Source organism: Hyaena hyaena, unplaced genomic scaffold, assembly GCF_003009895.1.
Source record: "Hyaena hyaena isolate Hyena2069 unplaced genomic scaffold, ASM300989v1 scaffold_35, whole genome shotgun sequence".
Classification (NCBI taxonomy): Eukaryota; Metazoa; Chordata; class Mammalia; order Carnivora; family Hyaenidae; genus Hyaena; species Hyaena hyaena.
The window spans coordinates 5369906-5383546 of record NW_024080667.1 but is presented as its reverse complement, the minus strand read 5'-3'; the positions used below and the strand labels follow the sequence as shown (position 1 = coordinate 5383546).

The window sequence follows — 13641 nt, the reverse complement described above, 5'->3', positions numbered from 1 at the left end:
GTCTTTAGTTCCAGAAACAGATTTCCACTCATGAACTAGCTCCATTTAACTGGTAGTAACAGCCTGAACCACTGAGATGACAAGGGTATAGAGAATGAGTCCAGGCTCAGGGTGAGAAAAAAAATGCCACGGTCAATTATTGATGTCTGTCTGGTCTTAGGCGAGGGGAACAAAGGAACGTGTGACATATGTTGGCCCTCCCTGAATTAATCGTTCTTTCTCATTTTACAGAAAGGATAAATGAATCCCTGAGTTGAGAATCCACTTGTCCAAAGCCACGTAGCAAGTCAGTGGCAGAAGTGATCCCGAAACCCATGTCTTTCTACTAAGCCATGCAGCAGAAATGACATAATCAGAGAAGAAAGTCTTTCTCAGTAAAAGAGCATTGTAATATCCTACCAGGAGCATAAGGAAAATGAGCACTGATCCAAGATATGGAAGGCTTTGACTTCCTCATTAGCCCTGTGATGTGGGGAAAACACCTAGCTTCTTGGGGACTCCGTTTCCTTACCCAGAAAATGGCAGGGAAAATGGATTAAATGCTCCCTAAGAGATCTCATAAGATCCCATGATGCTTTAGAGTAACTGAAGAGCTGTCTTAAAAAAGTGATACAGCTGTGGAATGAAATACGCATGGCCACACGGTCCTGGAGCGTGCTTCAGCAGAACTATGGACAGCTCCCTGTTCTAATTCTTGCCTTTGATGGTGGGCAGAGGTGGGGAGAAGGTGACAAGTAGCCCTGTGCTTCAGCCTCTAGAAGCCTCAGACAGGAGCTTGGGTCTCATGTATAACTGGTCAGTCATACTCCAAGACGAAACCTAGTCATGGCAAGCCCGAGTAGATAGCTGGCATCACAGATCCCACCTAACCCCTCCCGTCCTTGCCAATCCTGTTGCCCTGGAAACAAGAGTTTGCTCCAGAGACAAACTAAGAGGAGGGATGAAATTTCAGGGTGCAGTAGAGCTGTCTCTCTTCCTGTTCCCGCATCCTTCATTTCCTTGAACTATGAGCCTTTACCCAGTTCAATAAACAGCGACTGGGGGGCTTTTTATGCGTAAGTACAGAGTGAGGCTCCATGGGGAGAGATAGATGAGAAAGAGCTGGTCCTTTCCCTTAATGAGTTTATAACTCCAGCAGAGGAGACACACATCTCCACAATGAAAAATACAAAGGAGAGTTAGATAATGCCATAGCTGAGGCGAATAATCTCCTGAAGGAGATGAAACTCTTATGGATATGCAGGGGAAAGTTTATCACTCTTCTGCACTCCTTCAGAACTTCCCACTGCAATGAGACCATGCTCCCAATTATAACTGGTCAGCAGGGCTGCCCCCTCATTTGACTGTGAACTCCTTGAGGGCAGGAACTATATTTACAACCTGCTGTCTTTCCAGATGGCCAAGCACAGGGCTTTGCACATATTAGGCACTTGAAGAAAAAAAGAATAAACCAAATATTTTCTAGTGGATTACACACACTCCTTAACGGCTGAGGCCATATGCAATGAATTTCTGATGTCAGGTGGTAGGAACAGACAGACATGAGTTTGATCTTAGACCACACTGGCTCTGTGACCTTGGGTAGGTTACTGAAAATTTCAGGATTGGCTTTCCCATTTGGAGAATGGTGAACAACAGGGCCAGCCTCACAGGAATATTGTCTGGATTCAACACCAAGCTGTGCATTAAGTGGCTGGCGTCGTATCTGGCACAGAGTAAGCCTAATGCATCTGTGAGTTCCCCCTTCTCTTCTCTGTGCCCCTCTCCACTCAGTACTTGGTGAGGTGTCTCAGCCCAAGCAGGCCCTCACCAATTTGCAGAGTGCCAAGGAGAGCTATTGATGACTTTATCCCTTGGTATGGACAAGGCTCTACCTCTGCTCGTACCATGTCAGGGTTTTATTTGGGGGAACAAGTTGATCTTGGACGTCTCTGTTCAAACTGGTTTTAGAAAGCTGAGTTGTCCCTTTTGGTCCTGGAGTAATTTAGGGAGGTAGTTCAGGTGCGGAAGGAGGGTTGCTTGGAACAGGGAGGGCTGAGGACGTGGGCTCACCCTGAAGCCCTAAATCCCGGGGCACGGGTCCTCTCCCAGGTACCTTGACTCGGTGGATATTGGTTCCACTCATGCTGCCACTCCGGTCAATGAGGAAGATAAACTCCCCGTGGGTCTTTCTCAGGTTCGGCTGGACTGACTGCAGGTCAGGGCAGAAGTTGAGCATGATGACAGAATGGTGGAGGATGTCCTTGTGCAGGCGCCTCCTGATGAGCTCTGTCTGGAGGAGAAAGGAAAACTCTCTCACTTGGGCACTCGAGACATCCAGAGCTGCTCCTGGGGGGCTTACGCTGGCCCCCCATTACTCACCGGGTTTTGTCAAGATCCCATTCACGCTCTGCACGAGACACACATCCAGGTCAACTGTACCCAGTTCTTCCGTTCGCTAGACTTTGACAGTGGCAGCAAACAGCAAGTATGGACTTTGGAGGCAGAAAGACTGGGGTTTAAATCTCAGCTCTCACCAGCCAGCTGAGTGATCTTGGGCATGTCCCTCCTCTGGGTCTGTTTCTTGATTTATAAAGTGGGGCAGGTGACATCCCCTTCTCAGGGGAAGTTATGGGATGGACTGAGCAGGAAGCCCCAGCACACATGCCGGAAGGTCCTCAGCCAAGAAGTGCATCTTTGGCTTTCACCCCCAGCGTCTAGGCCACCCCTCCGGCTCATCTTGGCTGTGAACTTGGTTTCCCTGGGTTTACTGCTTCTCTCCCTCTGATGACTTCCTACTCCTTCTTCAGATTTTACCTCTTTAGGATGCCTGCCCCCGTCTTCAGGGTAGACTGATTATTAGTTCATTTCCTCATGCATGGAAGGAAGACAAAGGTACTGATCTCACAGAATTATATGGATTCAATGCAATGCTCAAGAAACCTACTGCCTGGCACAGAGCAAGTGTCTCTAAACAGGAGCCAACATCACTATATCTGCTGTTGTGTGTTGTGGGGATCCAGGCACTTTTCACAGTGTGATGTTTTTGCTTATATGTCTGCCCGTCCCCTAGCTTGTATGCTATGTGCAGGCAGGCCACGCCTGAGTCTCTTTTGCATCTTACCAGGGCTTACCTTAGAGCTCAGTACAGAGATGGACTCATAAACATTAAAGGGAGGACAGCACCACAGTTCTTTATCTTTCTGTGTGTTCTCTTCGCTGGCCCTGGCACGCTGCTGCTAAACCCTGCTTCCGGACTCACCCACACACGCCGCACCAAATCTCATTTCCTCCACCCTCACCCTACCTCTCTCTCTCCTCACCCCACCTCTCTCTCTCCTCACCCCGATTTCCTCTGTCTGCCTTTTTGTCTGACTGTGTCTGCGTGCATGTGCCTCTTTGTGTCTGTTTCTTAGTGTTTTCATTTCAGCCCCTTCCCCAACTCGATAGATGACATCATCAAACACCCGGGTGTTCAAACCCAAGACCTAGGGCTTGTCCTTCATTCCTCTCTCATCCCCTCCCCATACAGCTACTCATTTAACAAAGCGTTGTCAGTTCCGTAGCTGAGATGCACTCTGAACTTGTCTTCTCCTCTCTGTCTCTCCCCCTACCCCTAGCCCAGTTCAGGACCGTACCATCTGTTGTCTGGACCTCCGTTAGTCACGCTTATCTGCCTGCGGTCTGTTCTCTACATAGAGCAGGGAGTGTGATCATCCTCGGCATTCTGCTGCATACACAATAGCTTCCCCCCACACCTTGCACCATGGTTCTGAAGCCCCCTTGAGCCGGACCCCTGTCTTCCTGTCCCCACCTTCTTTGCCCACTCTGTTCCCAATACTTCGACAACGCCGGCCACCTGTTTCCCAAACAGGTCAACTTTATTCTGCTTCCAGTTCTGTGCATGGTCTCTGTTCACCACTCACCAGGCCTCATTCTCAGATAGGCTTTTTCGAAACACCGGGCCAGGCAGCGCCCATGCTTATCACTCATTATCACACCATCCTGCGGTATGTCTTTCATGGTCCCCAGCCCTCTCTGCCCCTGATCTTGCTCATTCATTTACTTCTTGTCTGTGCTTGACTGTAAGCTCCATGAGAACAAGGACATGTCATTTTTAGTGTGGTTCTAGTGCCTAGAACAGAGCCCGACGTCTCCTGGGGACATAGTGTTTGTCGAATAAATAAATGGGAAATGAATCTGTGTGTGTGAGCACCTACGTGTACATCTCTGAGTTGTTTTTTTTTCTTCCAGTCTCTGTCTCTACTTGTCTCTGCTTCTCTCTGCATCTGTCTCTTGTACATGGTGTCTTCCTCTGTGTCATTTGCCCCCTCTTTGCTAAATCACAGCCTCCGACGGCTTGTCATACCCACTCTTTGTGATTGATGCTCACCTTTGGATGCCTGCCTCCCTCCTAGGTGAGGGATTGCGTTCTCCCTCCCACATGGATCTCCTTTGCCAAAGGCCACTGTCTAGCCTGGCTTTCTGGAAGACAGAGCCCAAGGCAGCAACAGCCTCATCTGTCAGTGAAAGGAGCCCCTTCTGGGAACCTGATTTTTGTTTCTCAGTGAGGTGGCATGGGGACCCCGGCCCAAGATTCTCCAAAGTCTCCTCCAGTTACCTTTATCCAATTATAATAAACTCATCACTTCTTAGTGGCTGTGGGTGATCCCCGTCATCCCTGGAGCTCATGAGAATAACAGAGTATATGCATAGCCAACCCAAGGTGGCAAATTCTCATTTGCTTCGGCCCTCCCAGAGCTAATTGATTTCAGTCTTGGCAGGCAGAGGAGCCAGCCCTGGACCTGGGAGACCCACTGTCCCCACCGTTGCCCATATGCCATAGTCCTCAGAGCTCAGGGGCACCCCCACTCTGAGAACCTGGCCCAGCCTCTTCCCTGAACTGACTCATCTGGGTGAGGGAGCCCCTCTGGGAAGGCGGATGCTCCCAGTGGGGTTCCTAACACGGACGATGTGGGCAGTGAGCTACTGACCCTTTCCTTTTGCCATCCCTCCTGTCCCCAGCAAGCAGGCCCTTCCTGTGGGATATCTACCAATGGGGAGGACGCGAGAAGGGAGGGGTCTCCCTATTCCCATCCCCTCCCCCTCTGCCACGGTCCTCTGCCAGTCAGGGAGGGGCTCTTAAATCCAGCCAAGCTGCCCCTCCCCCCAGGATTGACTCAGTCCTTGGCCTCATGTCACCAAAGCCAACTCCCAAGAGAATGGTCTTCCCTTCCTCTCAGCTGAGCAGCTCTTTTAGAGTGCTATGCCTTGTGTTCTCATCTAAAACGGGGATATCAGAAAAAGAAGCGTGCCATTGTTCTTAAATGTGCCTTGGCATTCAGGGCCCAGCTTGGCATGCAGGGCCATGAGCAGGAGAGGCTGCCGGTGTAGCTGGCGGCTCAGCCTTCCACCACCCTTCCCTGCCCACCCCCCCCAAGACCTCCTCATACTGGCACTTCACAGGGGAGGGGCGGGCCAAGACAGGGTCTTCTTCCGGCTTTCTCTGCTCTGCCTTTATTCTTTATGTAATAGTTGCAAGGATCTCAGAGGAAGGAAGAGCAGGAGACCCATTCAGCAGGTGGGAAAATGGAGGCCTAGGGGTAAAGGCGGGATGGAGAGGGCCCCTGGGGGCTCCTTGGGGTGAAACAACCTGGAGAAGACCAAGGTTGTGTCTGCCACCAGCCTGGAACGTCACCTGGCTTAGGCACCTTGGTTGCATTAGGAGAAGGTGGGCTGCCGGGTGACTGGGACAGAGTGATGGCTGCATCAGGAAGTCCATGTCCCAGCTTCGCCCCAGCCCATTGCCAGAAACGGTGCTGTGGGAGTGACCCAGGCAAGCCACCCTCTTCTCCTGCTCAGTACCCTGTGTCCAGTGATGACCAAGCCCCCCCGTCACCCCAGTTGTGCCACTGCTGACTCAGCTCCGGCCGCACTCACCTGTCTCTCTACACTGCTGCCCTTCTTCATCCCTTTAATGAAATCCGTTCTTCCCTTCAAGTGCTGCTCGAACTCTCCCAGGGTCATGTCCCCCTTTTCCATCAGGACGTGTGGCATGTGTGGCTCTGCGGAGATGAGATCAACTCTTGGCACTTGTCCAAGTGTGAGGGTAATGCTGGGGGCCTTGGTTTAGGAGGAGGATCTTCACGGGGTGGGGGAGGACTCCCGATGTGGAGAGGGGGATGGAATCCCTGAGTGCCTGGAGTGGCGTGGGGCCACAGGAAGGCCCCTTTGTTGGCAGGCAGGGGAGCTTAGTGGCCATGGAGAACTCACTGCCTCTCTTTGGACCTCAGTTTACTCATGTGTAAAATGGGAGTGAGACTGGGCTCTGATCTTTTCAGATCCTGACATTTTATGAATCCTTCAAGAAACAAAAGAGCTGCTCTCTGAGGGTTCAGAGCTGTGAGGGTCTCCCTGAGCTTTGGATTCCAAAGTTTACTTGCTTGGCTAGCCTGGGAGCAAAGGTTCCCATTGGGTGGATGAGACTTCCCCCCCCAACCCTGGGGCCTCTGGAACTAGAATCTGGGCAGGAGGTACTCAGTTCTGCCAGCTAGAGTCATGTTTCCAGGAGCCACTAGAGCCGGTCTCCTCTCTGCCCTCCCCTGTCCTCTCCTTGGCTGGCCACGTGTCTGTGCCCCACAGGATCAGCACCTCCTCCCTTCCCCAGGTGCCCTGGGGGCCCCGCCTGGTGCCCAGTACCACTGGGGTGGATGAGGATCTCCACCGGCCGGTCGAAGGTGTGCCTGTTGGCCAAGGTGATAATGATGCTCTTGGCCGAGCATGCAGACGGGGCAGCGTCAGCTCGGATCTCATGGGTGGGACTCTCCACCCCTGTGGGGCACAGAAAGATGAGATAAGCTCAGGAGTCTCAGGAGAAATAGGGGCTCTCAGTTGGGGACAGGGAGACTGGAGGGAGGTCAGAGGGGTTCCGGACCTGCTGTGTAACCATGGACAGGTCTCCTCAATCCCCCATCTGCAAAATGGGGGCTTAGACAGGTGACGTCTGTGACCTCTCCTGCCCTGCCCTCGGGATCCATTGAGTCAAGGGGTTGCTTCCTCATCGTGCACATAAAGAAAGGAAGAGCTCAGTGCTCCATCGCTGGGCACTCTGTAAATGCCACCACGCTGCTTGGGGACAGCATTCCTTGTCAAGAAACTGCATCTTTGTGTCCCTTCAACATCTCTAGTGGGCTGGGGAGGGGAGCCCCAGAACACGAGTCCCCAACTCTGGTTGCCTGTTAGAACCACCTGGGCGCTCTTAAATATCCCAATGTCCAGGACACAGCCCAGACCACTGTCATCAGCAGCTCTGGGTGGGATCTGGGTGGCGGGATTTGAAAAGTCCCCCGCTGATTTGACTCTGCAAGGGAGCCATTGAGGTGGCCATGGGAACAGCCTTGAAACCTGTCCTTGGGGAGGGGCTCTTCTTTGGGTCCCACATTGGGGAGCAGGAAGTGGGGGTCCAGGAAGCCCCTTGTGCTTCAGGTTGTCTTCCATCTGGGCTGGTCAGCTACCCTGCCTCCCCCCCACTCTTCTCTGTCCCTGGCAGCTTTTGGCTGGAAGCCCTCCCCACCTCTGGGCCTCAGGTCTTCTTCCCTGTCCGGATCCGGGTCTGGGCGGCCCTCTCTCACCTGCAAGCAGGCATGGCCCACGGATCTCCAGCTGGAAGTTGAACTCGTATTCCATGGGGTTGGACACATCGGTGTCCAGCAGAGTTGCCAGGCACAGCCTGTTCCAGGAGTCCAGGGCTCGGGTGCCGAAGCAATGCTTGTCCTTGCTGGGGAGGTGGCAGAGAGGAGGAGGAGGAGGAGGAGGCAGCCAGGGCAGAGGCAGGCAGACGGAAGACGACGGTGAGTCCCAAGTGGCCTTGGCTTTCCCTGAAACCCAGCTCAAAGAGGGCTGAGGAACCTCCTCCCACCCCAGACCCTTACTTGGCCGCAGGACCTGATCCCAGGGAGAGCCTGGACTCTGGCATAAGGCACAGCGACCCACAGTGGATGAACCAGGCGCTTCGCCTTGTGCCCCAAAGCATTGGTACCGTCTTTCTCACCACCTCCCGTAGAAGAGGCATCAGGGCCCCCGTGTCCCCCATTTCCCACATGGGAAAACAGAAGCTCAGCAAGATGTAGCGATCAGCCTAAGTTCCCACAACTAGCACTTGGCAGAAAGTGCGTCCTCACCAGGTCAGTCTGGCTCCATGGTGAGGAAGTTCACACAAGATCACACTGCGTCTTGGATCCCTGCTCTTGCCTGTGAGCCTGGAGCCCCTTGCCCCAGCCTCTTGTGCAGCTCTGGGTTTTCCATCCATGAAATGCAGATAATAATGACAGTTGCCTTGAGCTGAGTTGCTCAGCGAGTCACCTGCTGAAGGCTCAAGTTCCCAGGCTCTCTTTCGGGGTCACCCCCATCCTGTTTTTGTCCCTGCTCCATCCCCCAACCCTCAGGGTCACACCCTCTAAGGCCTTTGTTCTGTGTGCTTAATCTGCAGGTCACGGGGCTTGTGGATGTGTGTGTGTGTGTGTGTGTGTGTGTGTGTTTTCAGTGGAAGAGAGCACTTTGTCTTATGAATCCCATTCCATCACTTCCCTTGGCTCACTGCTGTTTTTTAAGCTCTGTCCAGGGGGACTGTCCGCCTGTCTTTGCTGGGACACTATCACCTGGGGGCGTCTGTTACATTGTACTTCTTTGTCCCTTCCTCCCCGTGTTAACAGATAACACAGCAGGTCTGCCTCCCTTTTGTGCACTTAGGAAACAATGTTTTCGGGGTTCTGGAGTCAAAGGACACCTGCTGTGTGTCACCAGATTGTTTTCTAGGTTGTAAAGTTTCCACTTCCGCCAGCAATGGACAGGAGTCTCCTCGCCATCCTCACTAACCCTTGGTATTGCCTGTTATTCTTCCTTTTTCTTGTGTTACTGTCTGAGCAACTCTGAGGTTCATGGGGATTCGATGCAGGCTTCTCCTGAGAGCACGGGTTACTCTGCCTGCTGGAATGGGCAGGAATAAGCTTCTCGGGGCCTCCTGGGCCCCTCTTCATCCACCGGGGTCTTGAGTGTCCCCAGCTCTGGTAGGCCCTGCCTCTCAAACATGGAAGACTCAGAACCAATGTCAGCACGTACGAAGACAGCGCACAAGCTGGCGTTCCCTGTCTGAGACTGGCTGTGCCGCCGGCTTCTGTGCTGTGACAACAGGTGTCCTCACCCAGGCTTCAAGATCCTGTACCATCTGACTCCCCATCAGCCCCCTGACCTCTCTCCAACTCTGCCATAGACATTTTAGCTTTCCTGCTCCTCCTCCAACACACCATGCCTGCTGCTGCCTCAGGGCCTTTGCACGTACCCCTCCCTCGGCTCTCTGTACAGAATGTTCTTCCTCCAGCATAGCTCCACCCTCCCTTTCTTCAGATCAGGCTGCAAATGTTGCCTGAGCTGTCTATTCTAGCTAAAATAGCACCCCCGCCACTCTAGCCCCTCTAACCTCAATAGCACTTAGTTTTATAGAACTCGCCTAACATATTACATGTTACGGGCTTATTTCTTTATTAACTGTCTGCCTCCCCCTTCCGCTGTCAGAATGTCAGCCCCAGGGGGACAGTGACCTCCTGGTTTACTGCTATATTTTCCCAGCACCCAGAACAGTGCTTGGCACACAGTAGGTGTTTAATTACTGTTCACGCAGTGACTGAGGAATGCCCTTGAGGCTCACTCCACGTGGCAATAACCCCACCCCACCCCCAGGCTCCGCCTGAGGTCAGTATTTTAATGGTGGCAGCTAGAAATTTGCTGCCACTGTCTTCTGTACTCCCAGATGTTCCGGGGCCCTACCAGGGTGTGCATGAAAGTCCTGGATGCATATGGCACATCTTTGCAGATTTCAACCTGGCCCAAAGGTTTGAGATAAGACTTTGGGGTGGGGGGAGTTAAGCGGTTTAACTGGTCATTAATTGTAAGTGTTATTTTTATGTCAAAGTGGCACAAAGATGTTATGGGATAGATTTTAAAACTTTACTCGTGAGGGGCGCCTGGGTGGCTTAGTCGGTTAAGCGTCCGACTTTCTCTTGGGTCATGATCTCGCGGTTCGTGGGTTCGAGCCCCGCGTCGGGCTCTGTGCTGACTGCCAGCTCTGAGCCTGGAGCCTGTTTCAGTCTGTGACTCCCTCTCTCGCTGACCCTCCCCTGCTCACGCTGTCTCTCTCTCTCTACTAGAAATAAATAAAAACATAAAAAAAAAAATTTAAAACTTTACTCGTGAATGATAAAATGCAAGACTTCCAAAGGCGTCTGAATGCTGCAGGCTACTTGGCCATTGACAGTGGTCTCCTCTCTCCCTGCATGGACACCGCTTACCCGGCTCAGTCTCCATGTGGGGAAAGGGAAGAGCCCCAATTTCAGCAGCAGGTGCCTCAGGCTGTGATCTGCCTTCTTTTCCTGCCTCCCGCGGGGGCGGGGAGCAGGGTAGGTGCACAGAGAAACCCTCCTGTCCTGGGCTTGCAATGTTCCCAGCCCTGACTTGCTAAAATCCCTCTTAACGGCTTTTTGTTGCTTCTGGGAGAAATCCAAAGTTGGCCAGGGCCACGGGGCATCGTGTGTGTCTACAGCCTCATTTCGCGTCACCTGTGCTTCAGTTCTCTGGGGTCTGTCTGTGGTACCCCAGGGCCTTTGCCCCTGCTGTTCTCACCTACAGGAGCTCTCCTCTCTGTGCCCACCTCCCTCCCTTCACCGCTCAGCTCCCAGGTGAAATACTGGTCTCTGGTCCCTGGAGAAGCGTGGCCTGGCCCCCGGCCTTCCAGGATGGGTCCCTCTTTTATACTGTCAGCCCAGTCATTGCACTTTTCACACCATTAATTATGCATGCAATACATAAACAGTTACCTACACATCTGCTATGTTATGCGTTGGATAATGGTCTCTCCCTCTAAGTTCCAGAAAGCAAGAAGTCATGTTGGTTGGGTGCCCTCTGTATCCCTAACACCCAGTGTCTAGCACGGTGAGGTGCTCAGAAACTACCTCGACTGCGTTATAAAATACAGCCTGGAAATTCGAATCCCAGGCTGTCCAAATACCCGAGCTTCTGGCCAGTAGTAACACGGGGCACTTCAGGGAGATTCTTCAGTGAGCAGAAGGGACCAATTATTCAGGTGGTGGCCACTTCAACACTGAGCCTTGTCCCCTCCCTGTCCCCCCTCCCCTCCCCTGCCTCATCCACTGCCTCCCTGCTGTCACCCAAGACCTGGCCCTGGTGTGGGCTGGGGCTCCTTACCCTTGGGCCTGTTGGCTGGAGGGGCCGGTGCTCTCGGTGCAGAACTGAGGCACGGTTGGGGCGCAGACCGCGGGCAGCAGGACCCGCACGGCCCCGCTGGGCAGCGTGGGGAGCTCCGAGGAGGTGCTGACGAAGACGGTGACATTTTCCATGGGGGCGATGGTGCCCAGGTTGACCACGAACAGCACCCGCTCCAAATCCTCGTCCAAAGCCACCTTCCCAGGCATGACGGAAGCCCCCTCTTGCAGGGTAGTCCCTAAGGGACAGGCCTGGCATCAGCTGCTGTGCACCTGTCAACTCTAGTCCCCTCCCATCGCCGTAGGCTGGAGAGCCCATTTTGCCAACGGGAATATTGAAGCTGAGCGTGGGGGTGTGACTTGCCCAAGTTACTCGGCAAATAACTAACTCCTTGACCCGGGATCTGAACCCACATGGGTCTGAGGCCAGGCTGGTGGACTTCCCACTGCACCCTGTTGGTAGTGGGAGGCTGGGGGGACAGAGGCCACGCCCCCATCTGCAGACTCTGCTTCCCTCTAAGAATCACATTGAAGCATCTCCTCCCCACCTTTGGGGCAAGCGCCTTTGCTCATGTCCACTGCTGTTGTCTGAGAGGCCCGTTCCCTCCCCCCTACTCAGCCAGCCTCATGCAGCCAGCAGCCCCGCCATGAAAAGCTCTCTGGTCCCCAGTCGGACTCTCTCTCCCTCCTCTGACATTACACAGACCCCTTCTGGCACAGCTTCTTTCCACCTCGTGTTGTGGTTACCCCGAAGCGTGTCCCAGCTCTTCTTCCAGATGGCGAGCAGGCCTAACAACTTGAAGGCGACTTAGTGTCTTGCACACAGTGCATGCTCATCAAAAGATTCCTGAGTGTCTTAATGGGCAGGGGAATGAATTTCACTTTCATCACAGATCCAATGCTAAGAGTCTCATGTCACATGATCCTTGGTGTGAATTCAAATCCTGACTTGTCCCCGACATGCTGTGTGAACCTGGGCTGGTCACTCACCCTCTCTGTGCCTCAGTATCCTCAATAGCATCAGCAGCCATGACTTAAGTACTTATTCTGTGCCAGGGACTGTCATCTCTGTAATCATGTCTCTGTTGAGCTTTGGATGTGCACAGTTATCTGTCCATTTTACAGATGAAGTTTAATTTTTTATTTAAGCTCAGGCCATCTGAGGGGAGTCAACAGGATGGGGAGTCAAACCCCGGTGTGATTCATTCAACAAGCTCTGAGCTTAACTGACATGCAGAGATAACCTTTGTTGCCTCCTTTGATCCTCACACTGCTTTTGAGGCGAGAGAACAGGAATGAGGTTCAGAGAAGTAAATTGTTGGCTGAGGGCGCACAGGATCCCTGACTCCTAGTTTAGTGCTCTCTCTACCCGATGCTACTGGTGTCCTTTCAGGCTGCTTGAGACCCCAGCCAGGCCCCAGCCCAGCCACAGCCCTTCTGTCCTCCTCACCTGTGACATTTGTGGCTCGGATGCGGGTGCCATCAAAGTGGCTGCTGTCCATCTTGGCTTTGTCCTTGATCTGTACTGTCACGACGCGGTCGGCAATGACCGCCTCAAAGCCGATCACCGTGGTGTATTCATCCAGTGGGTACACGAAGAGACCTGCCAGGGAAGGGCCCAGCATCATGGGGGGGCAGGGGGCAGCCCCTCCACCCCCGCCCCCCCAGGGCAGCCCCCCCCCACCCCTGGGAGGGCACCGGAGCCTTTGGCCTGCCAGATGGATGGATGGTTCTCACTGTCACAGCAAGGGTTACAGAGGACTCAGGTGGGGACCTTGCGGCTCTGGGGCCGGGCAGGTAAGGGCAGCAGAGGCAGTGTGGGCGCAGCGGGGCGACTTGGGAAAGGGACGTCTGCTCCCCTGTGCAGGCACGTGAGACCCATGTGGCTGGGGCTTCTGTATTTTCAAGACACAGTGGAAATCTGGATTTGTATGTGACCTGTTCTGTGTGCCGCAGCACTGGAGGAAGCAGACTAAGGATCCAACCTGGTGCCTGCCACCTCTCTAAGCCTGGTGATTTTGGATAAGACACTTAGTTACTTGAAGCCTCACAACCCCGTCTGTAAAATGGGCTCGGTAGAAGCAAACTCACGAGGTGGTCATGAAAATGGAAAAAGTAGCCTCCATTAATGGAGCTATGTGCCCCACAGCGTGTGCCCCATGGTCTTAGACTTTAGTGCCTCCCAGACTCTAAGAGCACATGAGTCCCCCGGGATCTTGTTAAAATGCAGATTCTGATTCAGTAGAGGGACCGAGGCTGTATCTCATTTAACGTGCCCACGAATACAGGGGCAGCACAACGCCTGGCCACTGGTGAGCCCACCCCAACTCCCATCCCTCTGAACCTCAGTTTCCTCATCTACGAAATGGGGAAGGGCTGGTTCTTGCCG

The 13641-nt window shown here is 53.4% G+C and overlaps 1 protein-coding gene across 1 annotated transcript in view; it reads right to left on the bottom strand.

Annotated features, from left to right (window-relative positions):
- Nucleotides 1-13641, bottom strand: part of VWA5B1 (von Willebrand factor A domain containing 5B1) — a 50132-nt gene that overhangs the window by 27798 nt on the left and 8693 nt on the right. The window contains exons 3-8 of the mRNA XM_039228955.1: nucleotides 12703-12855; nucleotides 11236-11491; nucleotides 7611-7756; nucleotides 6679-6810; nucleotides 5920-6044; nucleotides 2096-2272 (exon numbers count right to left, since the gene is read on the bottom strand). Coding sequence (XP_039084886.1) covers nucleotides 2096-2272; nucleotides 5920-6044; nucleotides 6679-6810; nucleotides 7611-7756; nucleotides 11236-11491; nucleotides 12703-12855 — 989 coding nt within the window. The remainder of the gene's footprint in view (nucleotides 1-2095; nucleotides 2273-5919; nucleotides 6045-6678; nucleotides 6811-7610; nucleotides 7757-11235; nucleotides 11492-12702; nucleotides 12856-13641) is intronic.